This window comes from Herpailurus yagouaroundi, unplaced genomic scaffold (genome assembly GCF_014898765.1).
Source record: "Herpailurus yagouaroundi ecotype Mexico unplaced genomic scaffold, PumYag 142, whole genome shotgun sequence".
Lineage (NCBI taxonomy): Eukaryota > Metazoa > Chordata > Mammalia > Carnivora > Felidae > Herpailurus > Herpailurus yagouaroundi.
The window spans coordinates 14,674,318-14,690,371 of NW_024412397.1; the positions used below are offsets into that span (position 1 = coordinate 14,674,318).

At 35.8% G+C, this 16,054-nt stretch overlaps 1 protein-coding gene across 9 annotated transcripts in view; it reads left to right on the forward strand.

Annotated features, from left to right (window-relative positions):
• Nucleotides 1-16,054, forward strand: part of PIGN (phosphatidylinositol glycan anchor biosynthesis class N) — a 102,593-nt gene that overhangs the window by 22,612 nt on the left and 63,927 nt on the right. For all 9 annotated transcript variants that reach the window (XM_040478639.1, XM_040478640.1, XM_040478645.1 and 6 more), the window contains 8 exons: nucleotides 625-731; nucleotides 5,127-5,251; nucleotides 6,529-6,659; nucleotides 7,523-7,639; nucleotides 10,583-10,623; nucleotides 13,334-13,393; nucleotides 15,161-15,253; nucleotides 15,897-15,952. In XM_040478639.1, coding sequence (XP_040334573.1) covers nucleotides 625-731; nucleotides 5,127-5,251; nucleotides 6,529-6,659; nucleotides 7,523-7,639; nucleotides 10,583-10,623; nucleotides 13,334-13,393; nucleotides 15,161-15,253; nucleotides 15,897-15,952 — 730 coding nt within the window. The remainder of the gene's footprint in view (nucleotides 1-624; nucleotides 732-5,126; nucleotides 5,252-6,528; nucleotides 6,660-7,522; nucleotides 7,640-10,582; nucleotides 10,624-13,333; nucleotides 13,394-15,160; nucleotides 15,254-15,896; nucleotides 15,953-16,054) is intronic.

The following is a 16,054-nucleotide window of genomic DNA, read 5'->3' on the forward strand; positions in this document are numbered from 1 at the left end:
TTGTTATATCTCTTCCTTGTGACCTATAAGAGTCTATCTCAGAAATTCACTACGTTGATTAGATTCTTAATAAAATCTTGCAAATGTGTAAGATTAATGTTTGTTGACTCCTTCAGAGAATGTAGCAATAGACAATACTTATTCTCTTATATTTAGAAAAATACACATATTCTATGAATAAGAGAAATGTTTGAATTTTCTTCTTGCTTTAGGAAGTGTTGGAAACCAAATGACTTCATCTATTCTAAATTGTAGATCTGAAGACACACAAATTTTTTGAATAGGCTAATCTGTACAGGGAGTCAGATTTTGGTGTTTATTTTTGTGCTGTTGTGTATCAGCATTGTGACTTTGGCCATGTTAATTAACTTACATGTAGTGTATCTGTAAATTAGAATGTTATTGTGAGAACAAAAAACAATAGCATGTGGTAAAGTACAAATCATGGTCTGAGGCACATAAAATAAATGTTAATTATTCCTCCTATCTTTCTCTTCCCTGTCATAATACACAATGCTTTGTGAAAAATTCTGGTTACTCACAGGAATCTTTAAATGACTGTTTCATATTTGATGAAGGCTTAAAAAATTGTTGAAAATATTTTTCCCCAAATTTCCTTCTTAGGTGCTTATGGAGACCATGTTTTTACATATACCTATGACGCTGACAGTGAAGATTTTGGTGCCCGTGATGTAACAAAACTGGATACTTGGGTTTTTGATAAAGTTAAGGTGCGTGCTATTGAGTTGATAATCTTCAGCACACATAGTTGTACCCAAAGTACTAGAGAGATTTGTTAGTAAATGCATCTTAATTTTTTCCTACTTGCATGAACTTGAAAGTTCTGTATTTGTATCATACTATTTTAGAAAGACTGGATTCTAAGAAACTGCACATTCTGTAATAACCAGTTAATGAAAAATTTTTTCTTTTTAACGTTTATTTATTTTTGAGAGACAGAGCATGAGCAGGGAAGGGGCAGAGAGAGAGGGAGACAGAATCCAAAGCAGGCTCCAGGCTCTGAGCTGTTAGCACAGAGCCTGACGCGGGGCTCGAACTCACGAACTGCGAGATCGTGACCTAAGCTAAAGTCGGACAGTCAACCAACTGAGCCACCCAGCCACCCCTAGTTAATGAAAATTTTAAAAAGTTAATAATGTGAAAAGATAACTTTTTAAAATTCCATGTTTCTGACCGTAAAATGAGCCATAGATTGGAAATTCAGGGAACCTGTGTTTCATTCCCAGTTTGCTGAATAATCCTAGGTAAATCTTGATCTTCCTTTGACCATACGATAGTCTCCAACAGTAGAGGGACCATGTGAGATGTATGAAAAATGCTTTTGAAAATGCTGTTCAAATTGATATATTTGTAATAAGATGATTTTTAAAAAATTGTACTTTCCAGAAAGGTAAGCAAACATAAATTAGCAAATCAGTCCTAATAAACTATCCATGAGTTGCTAAGAAGTAAAGTTGTTTGGACTATTTGATAGTGGCAATTATCATAGTTTCACCAGCTACCCAGTAGAATTTACATTTTTAAAAATTGTGTGAAAATCTTAATTGTGGACATTGGCTCTCTTTTCTTCCTGTCCATTGTTTCTCATTTACAAATTACAACTTATAATTTATCTGTTGTAAGAAGCATTCATTGCTTGACCTTTAATGATTCCTGCTTTACCGGTACTATCTTTCGGACTGACATTGTGGACTTCTTCACAATGTGGCCATTTTTGTTAGTTTGTAAATGTGTTCCTCAGTATATGCCGGCATTTTTCTTTGTATTTACTTAGCATGAATTAAGTATTCAGTGCATGCTTTGATAAACCCTATTTCTTTCATCAGGATCTTCTTGAAATTTTCTGTTTTCTTTTAACATATGCTTTTGTCAACAGGGAAAACTTTCAGGTTAAATAAAATCTCTTTCAGAAAGTAATTAGCAAATTATTTTTCTAATTATTGCTTTGTAAGAGAATCTACTTATATCAGCACATGCTGAAAGGCACTTGGCTTCTAATTTCATATACGTAGCTAAAAATGCTCTGGAATCATGGATTTGATTCCTTGTGGGTGGGAAGATATAGTTTGTGGCTGGCCTGATTTTATGCCTTTCTTCCTTTTATTTCAACACTGCTAGTGTTGGTGATATGATAGTGATTAGAAAAAAAGATTTGCCCATGACTTTATAAAATATGGTACATATGTATAATAATAACAGTAAACATGAAATCATCAGCAGTGGGAAGTAATATGATATATTTAAAGAACGTATCTTTAGAAAATTGTGATTCAGACAGTTAGGGGAAGGCTTTCCTGAGAGTTTTGAGATGATCCCTGAAGAAGCGTAGGAAACAAAGAAATGGAGCTAGATTGCAGTGTGGAAGCCTATTTCAAGCCAACAGCATTATATAAATCGTGGGCCCTGAGGGAAGAGCCAGCATAATAGATTTGAGGAACTGAAGGAAGGAGTTGAGTGTGGCAGGAATACTGACTGGGAGCAACATCTGAGATAAGGCTAGAGAGGGAATCTGGACTTGGGACCTGCCTAAAGACTCATGTTTAATCCAACAAAACAAATCCATGGGAGTGTCTACTCACTTTTTTTTTTTTTTTTAACTGTGGTAGAATACATATAACATAAAAATTTGCCATCTTCACCATTTTTAAGTATACAGGTTCAGTAGCGTTAAGTACATTCACATTGTTGTGTATCCAGTCTCCAGAACTTTTTCATCTTGCAAAACCAAAACTCTGTGCTCCTTGAACAACTCCCCATTTCCTCTTTCTCCCAGCCTCTGGCAACTACCATTCTACACTCTGTTTCTATGTATTTGTTTAATCTAGCTACCTCATATAACTGGAATCATACCGTATTTGTCCTTTGTGAATGGCTCGTTTCACTTGGCATAATGCCCTTGAGGTTCATACATGTTGAATCTCTTTGCTTTTCAAAACTCACGTTGTACATCATCTCCTCATATAGGCCTTCCATGGCTTTCCTTTGCTGCACCTCACTTCCAATTAGACTTAGATAACTCTCTTCCATATTCCCTTAATACCACTGTCTTAAGTGCTTCTTTATGCTATACCACAGTTGATCCCCCTTCCATCCTATTTACATCTTACCGGCAGAGACACTGACTTTTCCCATTGTTATCTCTAAATTCCTATCAAGGAATTGTCTGGTACATAGATACAAGTATTAGTTTAGATTAGGTTCAGTTCTGTATAATAGGGAAGAAATATGGCTTAAAAGTTTACTTTTATCTCCATAAAGTTAATGCCAGCAGTAGGCAGCCCAGGATTGGTGCGGTCCAGGATTGCCATGATGGCTCCACGGTGTCATTAAGGCTCAGTCTTGAATTTTTCCTCTATCCTCGGAGCATGCGTTTTATCTTCCAAGTTTTTTCATGATCCAAGAGATGCTGGAGTTGCAGCCATTACTTCAATGTTTTAGGTCAACAGTGCAAGGAATTGGAAAGGACCTTCTTTCCTGATTATATTTATTTCAAAGAGCCTTAGGGTCCTTATAGTCTTTTGACTGAAATATTTGACTTATATCTTGTTGGCCACAACCGCTAAGGCACATCTAGCTGTGAGAGAGGATGGGAAATTGGGTTTTAAGGTTGGAGCGTTGCCATGTTTCACGAAATCACAGGTTTTTACTCAGAAAGGGAGAATGCGTGTTGAGGTAGTCATCTAGCAGTCTCCCTTGATGCATAACAAATATTTGTGGAGTGCAGAAATGAATGAGTGCCTTTGCAAGGGGAGGAGAAAAAGGGGGGGCTGATGGTCCTGAGTATACTAGATATGAAGGGGAAAGTAGCCAGGGGTATATTTCAAAACCTCTTAGGTCCAAAAGACCAACTTTTAAAAAGCCAGTAGGAATCTAACAGGTTGAGCTCCGCAAGAATAGAATTTCATAGCATCTCATATCTTGTGTCCATATGTGAATGAATAGCACTTCTTACGTGGCTGAATATTTTTTTTTTTTTTTACCAATCATGGAACAAATTATAAACGTACCTCAACTAAAGTTGCTAGTTTTTGTTGTTGTTGTTTTGTTTTTTTTTTTTGGTTTTTGTCAGCTTTCAATGATATCTTTAGAATTTAACTTCATTCTCTTGAAGAACTCACCACTTCCATCTAAATTTAAAACTTCTGAGGGGCTAAGTAGAATGTATATGAAAGCTAGGGGGCAGTTTTATGCTTTTGAGGAGGATGGCAGTAGGTTACATATTATGGTTTTTTTTTTTTTTTTATTTACTTCTATTCTTGAATAGCAGGTTTCTCTAATGGCACCATTTGTATTTTTTGGTATTTGTAATAATGAAGGATTATTTCAAAAAATACTTCAGACTTTTGTCGGGCAATGACATTTTCCTCGTTAAAGTTACCATCTACTAAGAGAGAGTTATGTGAACGACAATTACGTATCTTGGCAGAGCCTGTTGACTTATTGAAAGTAGTTTATAAGTATTCCCCACAGAAACTTGTTTACATATTCATGTGTATGCAAGTAGATGTTTAATTCATTGTCTTAGAAGGGCTTTGTGAATCCAGTTTGCAATTATGAAACAATATAATAATTTTCGACCCATATTTTATTAAGTGGGCATTTTTCTATCACATAGCGTGAAGAACAGGTTCTAGTCTTGGGGAAAAGGAACTTGTTCAGAAGCTATTCACACCGTTCAAGTGAGCACTAACAGTGGGACGAGGGCAGCAATGAGACAGGACAAGAAGTAGTCTGGCTCCTAAAACATTTAAAAATGATAAAATGTTCCTAAACTGTCGCCACTTGTACTGTTTTATTTTTGGCTCTTGTCAACATATTAATTCAACCTGGTATATTTTATTCAGCGCTTAGGAGATCTTCGTGAAATCAAGGTCCCCTTTCTGTAACCCTTTTTTGGCCTAATTATAGCCCAGCTCACTCATGATTCAAACGTTGATGTCTGAACTGACAATAAGGACTTTGTGTTGGTTGGTTCTGAGGATAAACTTAAAATAAAATAATTTAATTTTATAGTTATGTATACATTTAATTCAAGGTTTTCATCAGAATTATTTTTTACGTAAAATAAATGGACTAAATTTCTTTAACTGATTTGTTACCTATAGGAATTCTTTCATGCTGCCAGAAACAACCAGTCTTTGTTTTCTAAACTAAATGAAGAAAAAATAGTTTTTTTCTTACATTTATTAGGAATAGATACAAACGGACATGCTCACCGACCATCATCAAGGTAATTTTAATGCTGTGTTTAATTTCATGTTTTTGAGAGACTCGGGTATTCTATTTGAACTTTTAAAGTATTATATATTTTTTGTAATTATCACATTACTTATATTCTATATTCTTCATTTATCAAGGCAGAGAAAAAAGAATATTCAGATTTTTTTTTAATGTTTATTTATTTTTGAGACAGAGACAGAGCGTGAGCAGGGGAGGGGCAAAGAGAGGGGACACAGAATCCAAAGCAGGCTCAAAGCTCTGAGCTGTCAGCACAGAGCCCAACACAGGGCTTGAACTCACAGACCATGAGTTCATGACCTGAGCTGAAGTTGGATGCTTAACTGACTGAACCATCCAGCCACCCCTTTAAAATTTTTTTTTTAACATTTAATCATGTTTGAGAGAGACAGAGAGACTGAGTGCAAGTTGGGGAGGAGCAGAGAGAGAAGGAGACATAGAATCTGAAGCAGGCTCCAGGCTCAGAGCTGTCAGCAGAGAGCCTGGTGAGGGGCTCAAACTCACGAACAGTGAGATCATGACCTGAGCTGAGGTCAGATACTTAGTCCACTGACCCACCCAGGCGCCCCTGTATACAGGGGTTCTATTTCAGTAGAACTCCTTATATAGAATAGCAAATATTTTTCTCAGTTTTGCAGACCACAAGAGGAAGAATTGATGTTTTACTTTTGTTCTTTATTTAGAATTTGGTTTAGCTAAGTCTGTGAATAATGCCTATTGGCTAGCTACCAGTAATAAATACCTCATGCTCCCTTCTTTAGCATGATGGACTATTTCAAGTGATAGAATTCATACCAAACCAACCTATTCAACTGTATGGAAGCTTAAATATAATTTGCTTATAATGTTATATTACTGTTTTATGTCACAAACACTCTAAGGGATGAGAACATTTTATACTTGAAACAGTGATACCTATTATGTGACAAAAACAATATAGTGTGCATTATGAGACGCATGAACTTGAAAATCATAATGCATTTGAGATGTAAAAAGTATTCATTAAAATATATTTGCTAATCAATATTGGAGAGTATTCTCCTTTTAAACTATTTCTGAAAACGATTTCAGATTCTTATGCTTCTTTAAAAGGAGAGATTGTTACCTTTAACAATATAAAGATCTCTGATTTTAAAATATTAAGGATGAGATATAAAAGTATTTAGGAGTTAATAACTTCAGATGATTCATATTAGGTTCATGTTGAAGAAATTTTATTTTTCCAAATTAATGTAACTTTAATGTGCTCTTCTGTTTCTCCTTAAACAGGGAATATAAGGACAATATTAAACTAGTGGATGCGGGAATAAAAGAAATGGTGTCCATTCTTGAACACTTTTATGGAAATGATGGGAAAACGGCATTTATCTTTACCTCTGACCATGGAATGACAGACTGGGGTTAGTCTGTCTCTAAGTGACACATACTTTATGATTAAAGTAGTTGTAAATGTAGCTTGCAGACATCTTGTAATGTGGAAGAGGATTAAATGTCTTCGTATATGCAGAATGTCTAACAGGCAATTGCATGCTTAACATGTTAGTGTAAAAAACCTGATTTTATATAAAGGATCTTTTTTCTAACTATAAAAGGAACATATTCTCATTTAAAATGAGAAATTAGAGAAAAGTATGGAGAAGAAAACAAAAAGTGCCTATCCTATTATTTATCTACCTAGCGTTAACTGTAAGTGATGATAATGTAAGAGTAAGGTGGTATAACCAGGAATCCTGGGGCTCCTGGAAGTCTACCCTAGATGACCTTGTCCTTTCTGTGAGATTCCCAAGGCAAACACAGTGTGTGCACAGAGAACAAAACAAGGAAAAGATGAAGTTTGGGTCCCCACATCACAGTACAGAATTCTAGTGAGCTGGTTCCACTCTATAAAGGGCTTTTGGTTACACCAGCCAGAGTGGCCTGGAAGAAACTCATCAAGAGACTTTGCTGTCCTCTCCAGAACAGACCTGGCCTTGTGGCACTACGCTGGTCGCATCTCCTCCAAATCTTCTTGTTAATATTCTTGTTCTTCTTTCAACCAGTCAACAGACCTTTTTTTTTGTTTTTGCCTGTCTATTGATGCTCTGACTTGCTTTGGGAATATTTTAAAACTAATTGTTATGCAGAGTTGCACGCATTTGGCAGTGTGGTGGCTAGAAGTAGAAATACATATGGGTCAATTCTTTAAAACAATTAAACAATAAATAAATATTTAGGTATAATTTCTTATATCCCTGTCTTAATACTCTTGATGTCTTATTTGTAGGTTCCCATGGGGCTGGTCATCCTTCAGAGACTTTAACTCCTTTTGTCACTTGGGGAGCTGGAATCAAGTATCCCCAAAAAGTATCAGCTCAGAAATTTGATGATGCATTTTTGAAAGGTATAAACATTTACCTTTATTGTTTTCATAAATACAACATTTTAAAGGATAAGCACTGGGTGTTATATGTAAGCCAATTTGACAATAAATTATATTAAATAAAATTTTTAAAAATTAAAAAAAAAAAACATTTTAAAATAAAACCAAAGTTTAGGGGGACGCTTGGATGGCTCATTCAGTTAATTGACTCTTGCTCTCGGCTCGGGTCATGACCTCACTGTCCATGAGTTTAAGGCCTTCGTTGGGCTCCGCACTGACAGTGCGGAGGCTGCTTGGGATTCTGTCCCTCTCTCTCTCTGTCTCTGCCCCTTCCCCGTTCTGTCTCTCTCAAAATAAATAAAGAAACATTAAAATAAAATAAAACCAAAGTTTAACTTAAAAAAATCACTTTTCAAGTTACAGTTTTCATTTTGATATTTGTATCATTACTATTTTTATGTGTTATTTTTGTCTAGTTCTCATTACTGGTTTATAATATTCAGATTGAAATATATAGTCTTAGTTATCTGCCTTATGAAGTTACAAATATAAATTATACTATTACTTTTTTTCCACAAGCCTATTTTTATTGCTGGGATTTACATTAAACTACTGAGTCATATCTTAACCTGCAAAGACTATCAATCAGATAAATCACACATATGTCACAATTGACATTTCACACCTGGACTGATTTTGCCCTGTCTCTAGTACTTTTGAAGGCTTTCTGTGTTACCCAAGCCTCCCTTCCTTCCTAATCCATGAGGAAAATGAATTCCTTTTTCCTGGAGCTCTGCTTATTTTGTGAGGTAAGGTTTTTTTTTTTTTTTTAGAGTTCCAAACTTTTTATTAATTGGACAAAACAAATTCCTTTCAAATGCCTCACTCCAGATTATTTGCACAAAACTTATCCAAAACACTTGTTAAAAATACAGATTAAAAAACAAATAAACTTCCGTTGGGGCACCTGGGTGGCTCAGTCCGTTAAATGTCTGATTGTTGGTTCTGTGTCAGGTCATGTTCTTACGGTTCGTCAGTTCGAGTCCTACACCGGGCTCTGTGCTAATGGTGGGGACCCTGCTTGGGATTCTCTTTCTCTCCCTCACTCTCTGCCCCTCCACGTGTCTCTCTCTGTCTCTCTCAAAATAAATAAATAAACTTAAAAACAAACAAAAAGCACATTCCCAGACTTTGTCACTAGATATTTTAATTCCATGAGTCTGGGTGAGGCCTGGAAATTTCCTTTTTAAAATCTTCTCCAGGGATTCACACTCACAGCCATGTTTATATATTTCTGTCATAGAAAACTCTTTGGTTCGCATCATAAAATTTCCTTAGACTCTTTTCTTGAATTTATTTTTTTATTGAGATAAAATTCTCTTGCCATTTTAATTCATGTTTTAAAAGTGTACCTTTCAGGTTTTCTTTTTAGCATACTCACAAGACTGTATCATCACCTCTACTGTCTAATTACAAACTGTTTTGTCAGCACCTCCAAAGAAACCCCTCCCCCAATAGCAGTCCCACCTTATTTCCCCCCCACCTCCCCATCACCTGGCAACCATTATACTTTCTCCCTCTCTGGATCTGCTTATTGTGGACATTTCCTATAAGTGGAATTACTCGCTGTAAGGTCTTTGTGTCTGGCTTCTTCCACTTGGCATAATTTTTTTCAAGGTTCATCTGTAGTGTAGCATGTATAAACAGTTTATTTTTTACAGCTGAATGATACTCCGTTGTGTGTCTAGACCATATTTTATTTATCCAGTCATCTTATGGACATTTGGGTTGTTTCCACATTTGACTGTTGATAGTGCCAATGACACAAATGTATGAACATTTGTGTACCAGTTTTTGTGTAGACATGTTTTCATTTCTCTCGGATAGGTACCTAGTGATGGAATAAATGGGCCATATGTAAGTCTGTGTTTAATTTTTTGCAGACTGCCACACTGTTTGCTAAAGCAGCTTCAGCATTTTATATTCCTATGCTCTGTGGTAAATGAATTAGATTGGGTCTAATAGAAGCTGGGTTCAATAGAATGTTTGTACTGAGGATATAAAACTGGCTCTTGATTTCTCAGTGAATTAATATTTTAGAATAACTTGACTTCAGGAATCATTACAGAGGAATACATTTTTTCTTCTATGAATATTAGGTGTCATAAGTTAGAGGGAAAGGGAATGTGCATCCTTTCCTTATCAGGTAATTAGGGTGAATTTTTAGTAGCTGACTAGTAGAACCAGGAACGTATTTTTAAACTTTGCTAGCTTATTAAAGGAAATTTCATCATAAAAATATCTTAGAACCCTTTTTGTAATATATCTTAAAGTCATTAAATGAAGGCATGCTCTCTCATAATCATTTGCTTTGATTACTGGTTATTGAAATTTCTGAATTTATATGTGGAAAAATAGGGGAATGGGGTTATGTCTGAAGGTAATTTTAATTGTAACTCACTATAGGATTTTCACATTTGGGATTCGTGGACAGTAGGAACATCACAGCTACATTTTTAAGTATTTTTGCAAGCAACTGCCATTACAGAAAAAAAGAAGGGCTTAGGTTGTCTAACAGACATCAATTGCCTTAATTACTCCCTGGAGCGGGACTGTCATTAGTCCTAGTCCTGCTGACAGCTGTTGTCATTGTGCCTTTTACTTCCATCTTCCCTTCCTTACCCTTTTGATGCTTTGAAACAATGATCTGCAAATGAGCACTTTGAAAGTTTAATAAATCATCACAGAAAACATCAAATATTTACTTTTAAAGCTATTTTTTTAAATTCTGGTTTTAAAAACATACAGCTGTGCCTGTTTAAGTGTCTTTTTTTGTTCATAGTTGACTTAAAATAGACTTTCCCAGTACTTTTGTTTCACATTACACATTGATCTCTCTTAATAATGAAACTATTTTTTTTTTTTAAATCTTAACATCAGCTGTTGTGTCTCGTTTTGTTTCAGAATGGAGATTGGAGAGCTGGAAGAGGCAAGATATCCATCAGGTATTCAGTTCAATTTAGTCACTTTCACATTTAATTTTCTCTCCTAGAAGAAGTTTAGGCTGAAAAAAAAATCTGAACAAGAGTATTAATAATAAAGTATTTTTCAAAACATTTCAATTACCAAGAGAAATCCTTCTAGTGCAAATATTTTAACCCAACTAATCTTTCTTTTGGCAAAATAGAAAAAGCTCCACATAAAACTGAAAGAAGATTCCCTCCAAATAACATTGGCTAATTAAAGAATTATTATGTAAATTGAAATCTGCATGGCTGTTCAATTCCTGTGATTTCTTGTCATGGTTGCCTGGGTTAGTTGCTCTAAGCACAGACCTAATAAAACCCTATTATGGGTTTTTTTTTCCTGTAGTATGTGAGTTACCGTTTCTTTTTTATTAACACATATTTTATCCTTAATTCTACCCAGGGTGCTTACAAATGCAATGGAAAAAAAGATAACAAGAACATAGATTACTCAGCTAGAAACTTTAGATTACAGGGAAATGCGTGGCCAACCTAATCAAGTTAGACTGGTAACGTTATGTGTAAATATGAAGCATGGAATTTTCATTATTGAAGATATGTTCTGCAAACAGCCATCTTCACTATTTGTAGAAGGCAAGGCATTGTTGGTATATGACCTCGAAGGTGGCAGGAATATTTTACCCTCACCAGGTCACCTTACAAACTGGCATTGCTTATTGTGGTGGATAAACCAAGGTCTAGAATCTCATTTTTAGGCCTGTGGGTGCAGAAGCCTGTTCTCTGTCAGTACATTAGGAGGGATGGCTACATATTACCCAAATAAATGGAAATGTATAAAATTAGAATAACAGTTTAATTAATTTGCCGCAAAAATCACCATCAGAAGGATAGGGAATAACTTGAAAATCATAAAACATATAGCCAGACTGGATTATGATTTAAATCTAAATATAGATTCAGCTATTGCCCTGTGACTACTCTTACTTCAAATCTACATTAGATGAGAGTTTCTTTATTCATTCTTTCACCAACATTGCTATGTGTCCACAGTGGTGTAAAACACTGTGCAAACATTAACATTAGATATGTGTAAGGGATATAATGGTGAGGAAAAGTAGACAAAATGCCTGCCCTGGGAAGCTTACAGTTTAGGGGTGAGAACAGATATTAAGCAAATTATTATACAAATACATGTAAAATTACAGTGTGATAATTAGTACAAAAGAGGGCTGTGAAGCTGTGAGAGTATAGAGTGGACATATCTGATAGACTGTATGGTCTGCAAAGTCTTCCTGAGAAATAGAGGTTTGAGCTGAGACTGCAGAATTAAGTAGGAGTTACCAGGCACATGGTGTTCCCTCTCCCTTTCCACGCAGAGGCAGCAACATGTACACAGAGCTCTGGTAAGAGGATACATGGTGTATTAAAGGAGCACAGAGAAACTGAGACTGTGGTCTGATGTCTGGGTGGGCACTAGACCCCGAAGGGCCTTATGGGCCTATGGACTTAATCCTAAAGCTTGAGGAAGCCCTTGAAGTATATGAAGCTTGGAGAGTGACATGATCTGTTTTTTGGGGAAAGGATTTCTCTGGATGCAGCAGGAAGAACAGGTTGGAGGAGGCCAACAGTGGATTCCGGGGGGAAAGGCACAAGGCAATTAGAGACCATTGGAGTTTTCCAGTTTTTTGGGGGATGGTACTTAGTAAAGAGAGTCCAGATGGTAAAACGTGAGAAGCACTGAGAGCCTGAGACCAAACTCCAACTTTAAATGGGGAACTAGAGATAGTATCTGGAAAGGAGCCCCAGTGAGACTGAAGACATTGAGTGGCGTGTGTGGTGTACAGATGCCAAGAAGGGAATGGTGTATGCGGTGCTGCTGAAAAGTCAAGTGATTAAAATAATCAGAAGAGCATTTGTAGCCACCATTCACTGCAGGATTATTCTGTGCCACGTACTTTATAAATTTAATCTCCTTTAATTATGCCATAACTCTATAAGGGTTTTTTTTTTTAAATAACTAAATGATAAGAAAATAAATAAGTGATAAGGAAACTGAGGCATTGAGGAGGTCAGATAACCTGCCCAAGGACTCAGATTTTAGGCAAGGATTTGGAACTGGGCATTTTGACATCTAAGCACTTTACTGCCTGAAAAATTATAAGGACTAATATAAAAACAGTCGGATTTAGAAAAATAGAGGGTATTAGCTCTGTTACCCTCAGGGAGAGTGTCTGTGGGATGGTGGAGGATCAAAGGAAGTTGTAGGTGGCTGAGAAGCCAGAGGGAGATAAGGAAATGGAGGTAGAGACACACACAAGTGTCCGGGAAACTGGGGGTTTATGTCTTTTCTGGACTTCACTGTCTGGCCAAACCTTCTGGTATATACTTTCTTTCTTAAGATGTACCTTTACCCAGTTAAAGCCTTCTCTTGCTATTTACTTTTTGTCTAGTTAAGGCATCCTATTCATAATACCGAAAAACTATTACATGAAGTGGTCAAGTTCTTAGCTACCAGGGTAGTAACTTTTTGTTCTAGTGTGTAAGTTGATGCAGCTGTAGCAAATGACATTTTTAGAGATTGATATCTATTGTGTACTGAATAAGTGTTTGAAGGCAATGGATTATAATGAACATCATGATTATAGTCCAAAATATAGTTGCATTAAATTATATAATTTTCTTATTGATGTCTGTAAACTTACTAGAATTGAACATTTTCTGTTTGTAGGCTGATATTGCACCACTGATGGCTTCTCTTATTGGAGTACCCTTTCCCCTTAATTCAGTGGTAAGGAATAAAATTTCTTATCAGCTCTCAGAATAAAAAAAAGTTACTGTACAGTAAAATTTACTTTTTATGTCTTTCGGAATAATCTTTGGTTACATTTAAAACTTACTTTCCTCTCTTTTTTTCTAAGTATCTAACTGTGTATGTATTATAATCTACAACATAGAGCAGAAGCCTAATAGCTTTTCTTTAAAATTTTTTATTTTCTAAAATGTATATAGATTTATCTTTGTATTTCAGTTATAAGTGGTAAAATATATATAAATTCTATTGCAAGCAGCAGAAACTGAATCCATTTAAAGGGAATTTATTAAAATGATATTACTGGGTTGCTGATTTGAAGGGGTGCTCAAAATCCAGGCTTGGAAATGAACAGGAACTAAGGGAGCGCCAGGGACTTGGAAGAAAGAACCAAGCTATTGTGCTCAGTGCACCAACACTAGGGGAGAATAGTATTATACTTGTACTTTTTGTTCCTTGACTCTCAGGAGTCAGATTCCACTGCTTACCTCTTGAGTGGGCTAGCTTGGGTTATTTATTTATCCTTCAATAAAGGAAGGTAGGGCTCCATTAGAATCTCACTGTTGGGGTACCTGAATGGCTCATTCAGTTAAGCGTCCGACTTCAGCTCTGCTCATGATCGTGCAGTTTGTGGGTTCAAGCCCTGCATCGGGCTCTGTGCTGACAGCTCGGAGCCTGGAGCCTGCTTTGGATTCTATGTCTCCCTTTCCTCGCCTCGCCTCGCCTCGCCTCGCCTCGCCTCGCCTCGCCTCGCCTCGCCTCTCCTCTCCTCTCCCCCACTCTCTTTCTCTCTCTCTGCCCCTCCCCCACTTTTGCTCTCTTTCTCAAAAGTAAATAACATTAAAAAAATAAAAAGAAAAAGAAACCCACTGTTCTATCCAATGGGGGAGATTTCTCAACATAGAATGGTAATGCTGTTAAAAATGGGAACTGGGTGCTGAAAAGCCAAAAAACAAACAAAAATATCCATTCCAACTAGCCATTCATATTAGCTTTTCAAAGCAAACTTTAAAAAAATAATGTTCTCTGGGGTGCCTGGGTGGCTAAGTCAGTTGAGCACGACTTTAGCTCAGGTCATGATCTCACCACTCGTGAGTTGGAGCACTGCATCGGGCTCTGTGCTGACAGCTCAGAGCCTGGAGCTGCTTCAGATTCTGTGACTCCCTCTTTCTCTCTGCCCCTTCCCCGCTCGCACGCTGTCCCTCTCTCTGTCTCAAAAATGAATAAACATTAAAAAAACTTTTTTTAAATAATGGCCTCTAACTCAGAACTTGTAAGTGACCCTTCTAGTCATAAGTATATGTGTATGTGTATTAACAAAACAGCCCTCACTCTTACTATGCACGGTATACTGTCAATTTTCTTATTGTGTCATTTTTTCCTTTTTAAGGATACCGGCTGTGGCCCACCATAGGGATTTTTCGTGTGTGCAAAGCACTTAGCTCACTGCTCAGCACACAGTAGTCTTTCAATAGATATTAGGTTTTATTGAACTTACTTCATCTCTATTGCTTTATTTACTTTGTTATATACACTTTGTGAGAAAAAATAATAGAAAAAATAATATTTCAGTTATGGTTTTAAAAACATTTTGCTTAATTATTTCAGTAATTTATTCCTCTACATGTCTTTATTGTTTCATTTGTAACTCTTTTGGTTTTATAAGAATAGCCTGAGTTGTTAATACTGATAATATTATACTAGTAAAATTAATACCAATACTAAAGCAGTGTTCTTTATTTACAGGGCATCCTTCCTGTAGATTATCTTAACAACACTGATCTCTTCAAAGCAGAGAGCATGTTTACAAATGCAATACAGATTCTCGAACAATTCAAGGTAAAACAGGACACACAAAAATAGATACTATGACAATTTTAACATCAAATATATTAAGTGAAAATGTAAAGAAATTATTTTCTATAGTTTATGATCTTTAAATTTTGTGTCTTTGACTAGTGTCATAAAGTTTAACATTTGTGAGGTGCAGATCCCAGGAATCAGTTCGAGTGTGTAGAATGACCTTCGAAGACCACTGCATATGCTCATAATTTACTGATTGGAATTTGCCCCATAGAAGTAGTATTAGAGACTGCAACATTTCTTGTCATTTCACATACAACTATCATATGCATTAAGACAAGTTAAAGAGGTGACCATTTCACTGAAACTTTCTGTTAGTATTGTCAAGGCAGCTTGGCTTATTTTGTCTTCTATAGTAAAAGAAATACAGTTTAATGAGATTACAGTATGTTCTTTTGCAAGCTTGATATGATTAATTCTAAGCTCATTATGATAGTATGATAATCTGAAATTTTTGTTTAAATACTTATGAAATAATATGGTAACATAAAATTCCATTTAGTTTCAAAGTAGTGAACCATCCCCAAAGAGCCATTTTAATGAATGTTTGTATTTCAAAATGAAATTAATTTGTGTCTCACTTATAATATAATGAAATATTTTCATACTTGGTTCCCAGGTGAAAATGACTCAGAAAAAAGAAGTTACTTTACCGTTTTTGTTTATACCATTTAAGTAAGTCTCATATTTTTTATTAACTTGTAGGAAGGAATATTTTAATGAGTTTGAGTGCTGACAGGATAGATGAGTTACTTAGAAACTTTTTCTTTTTTGTTT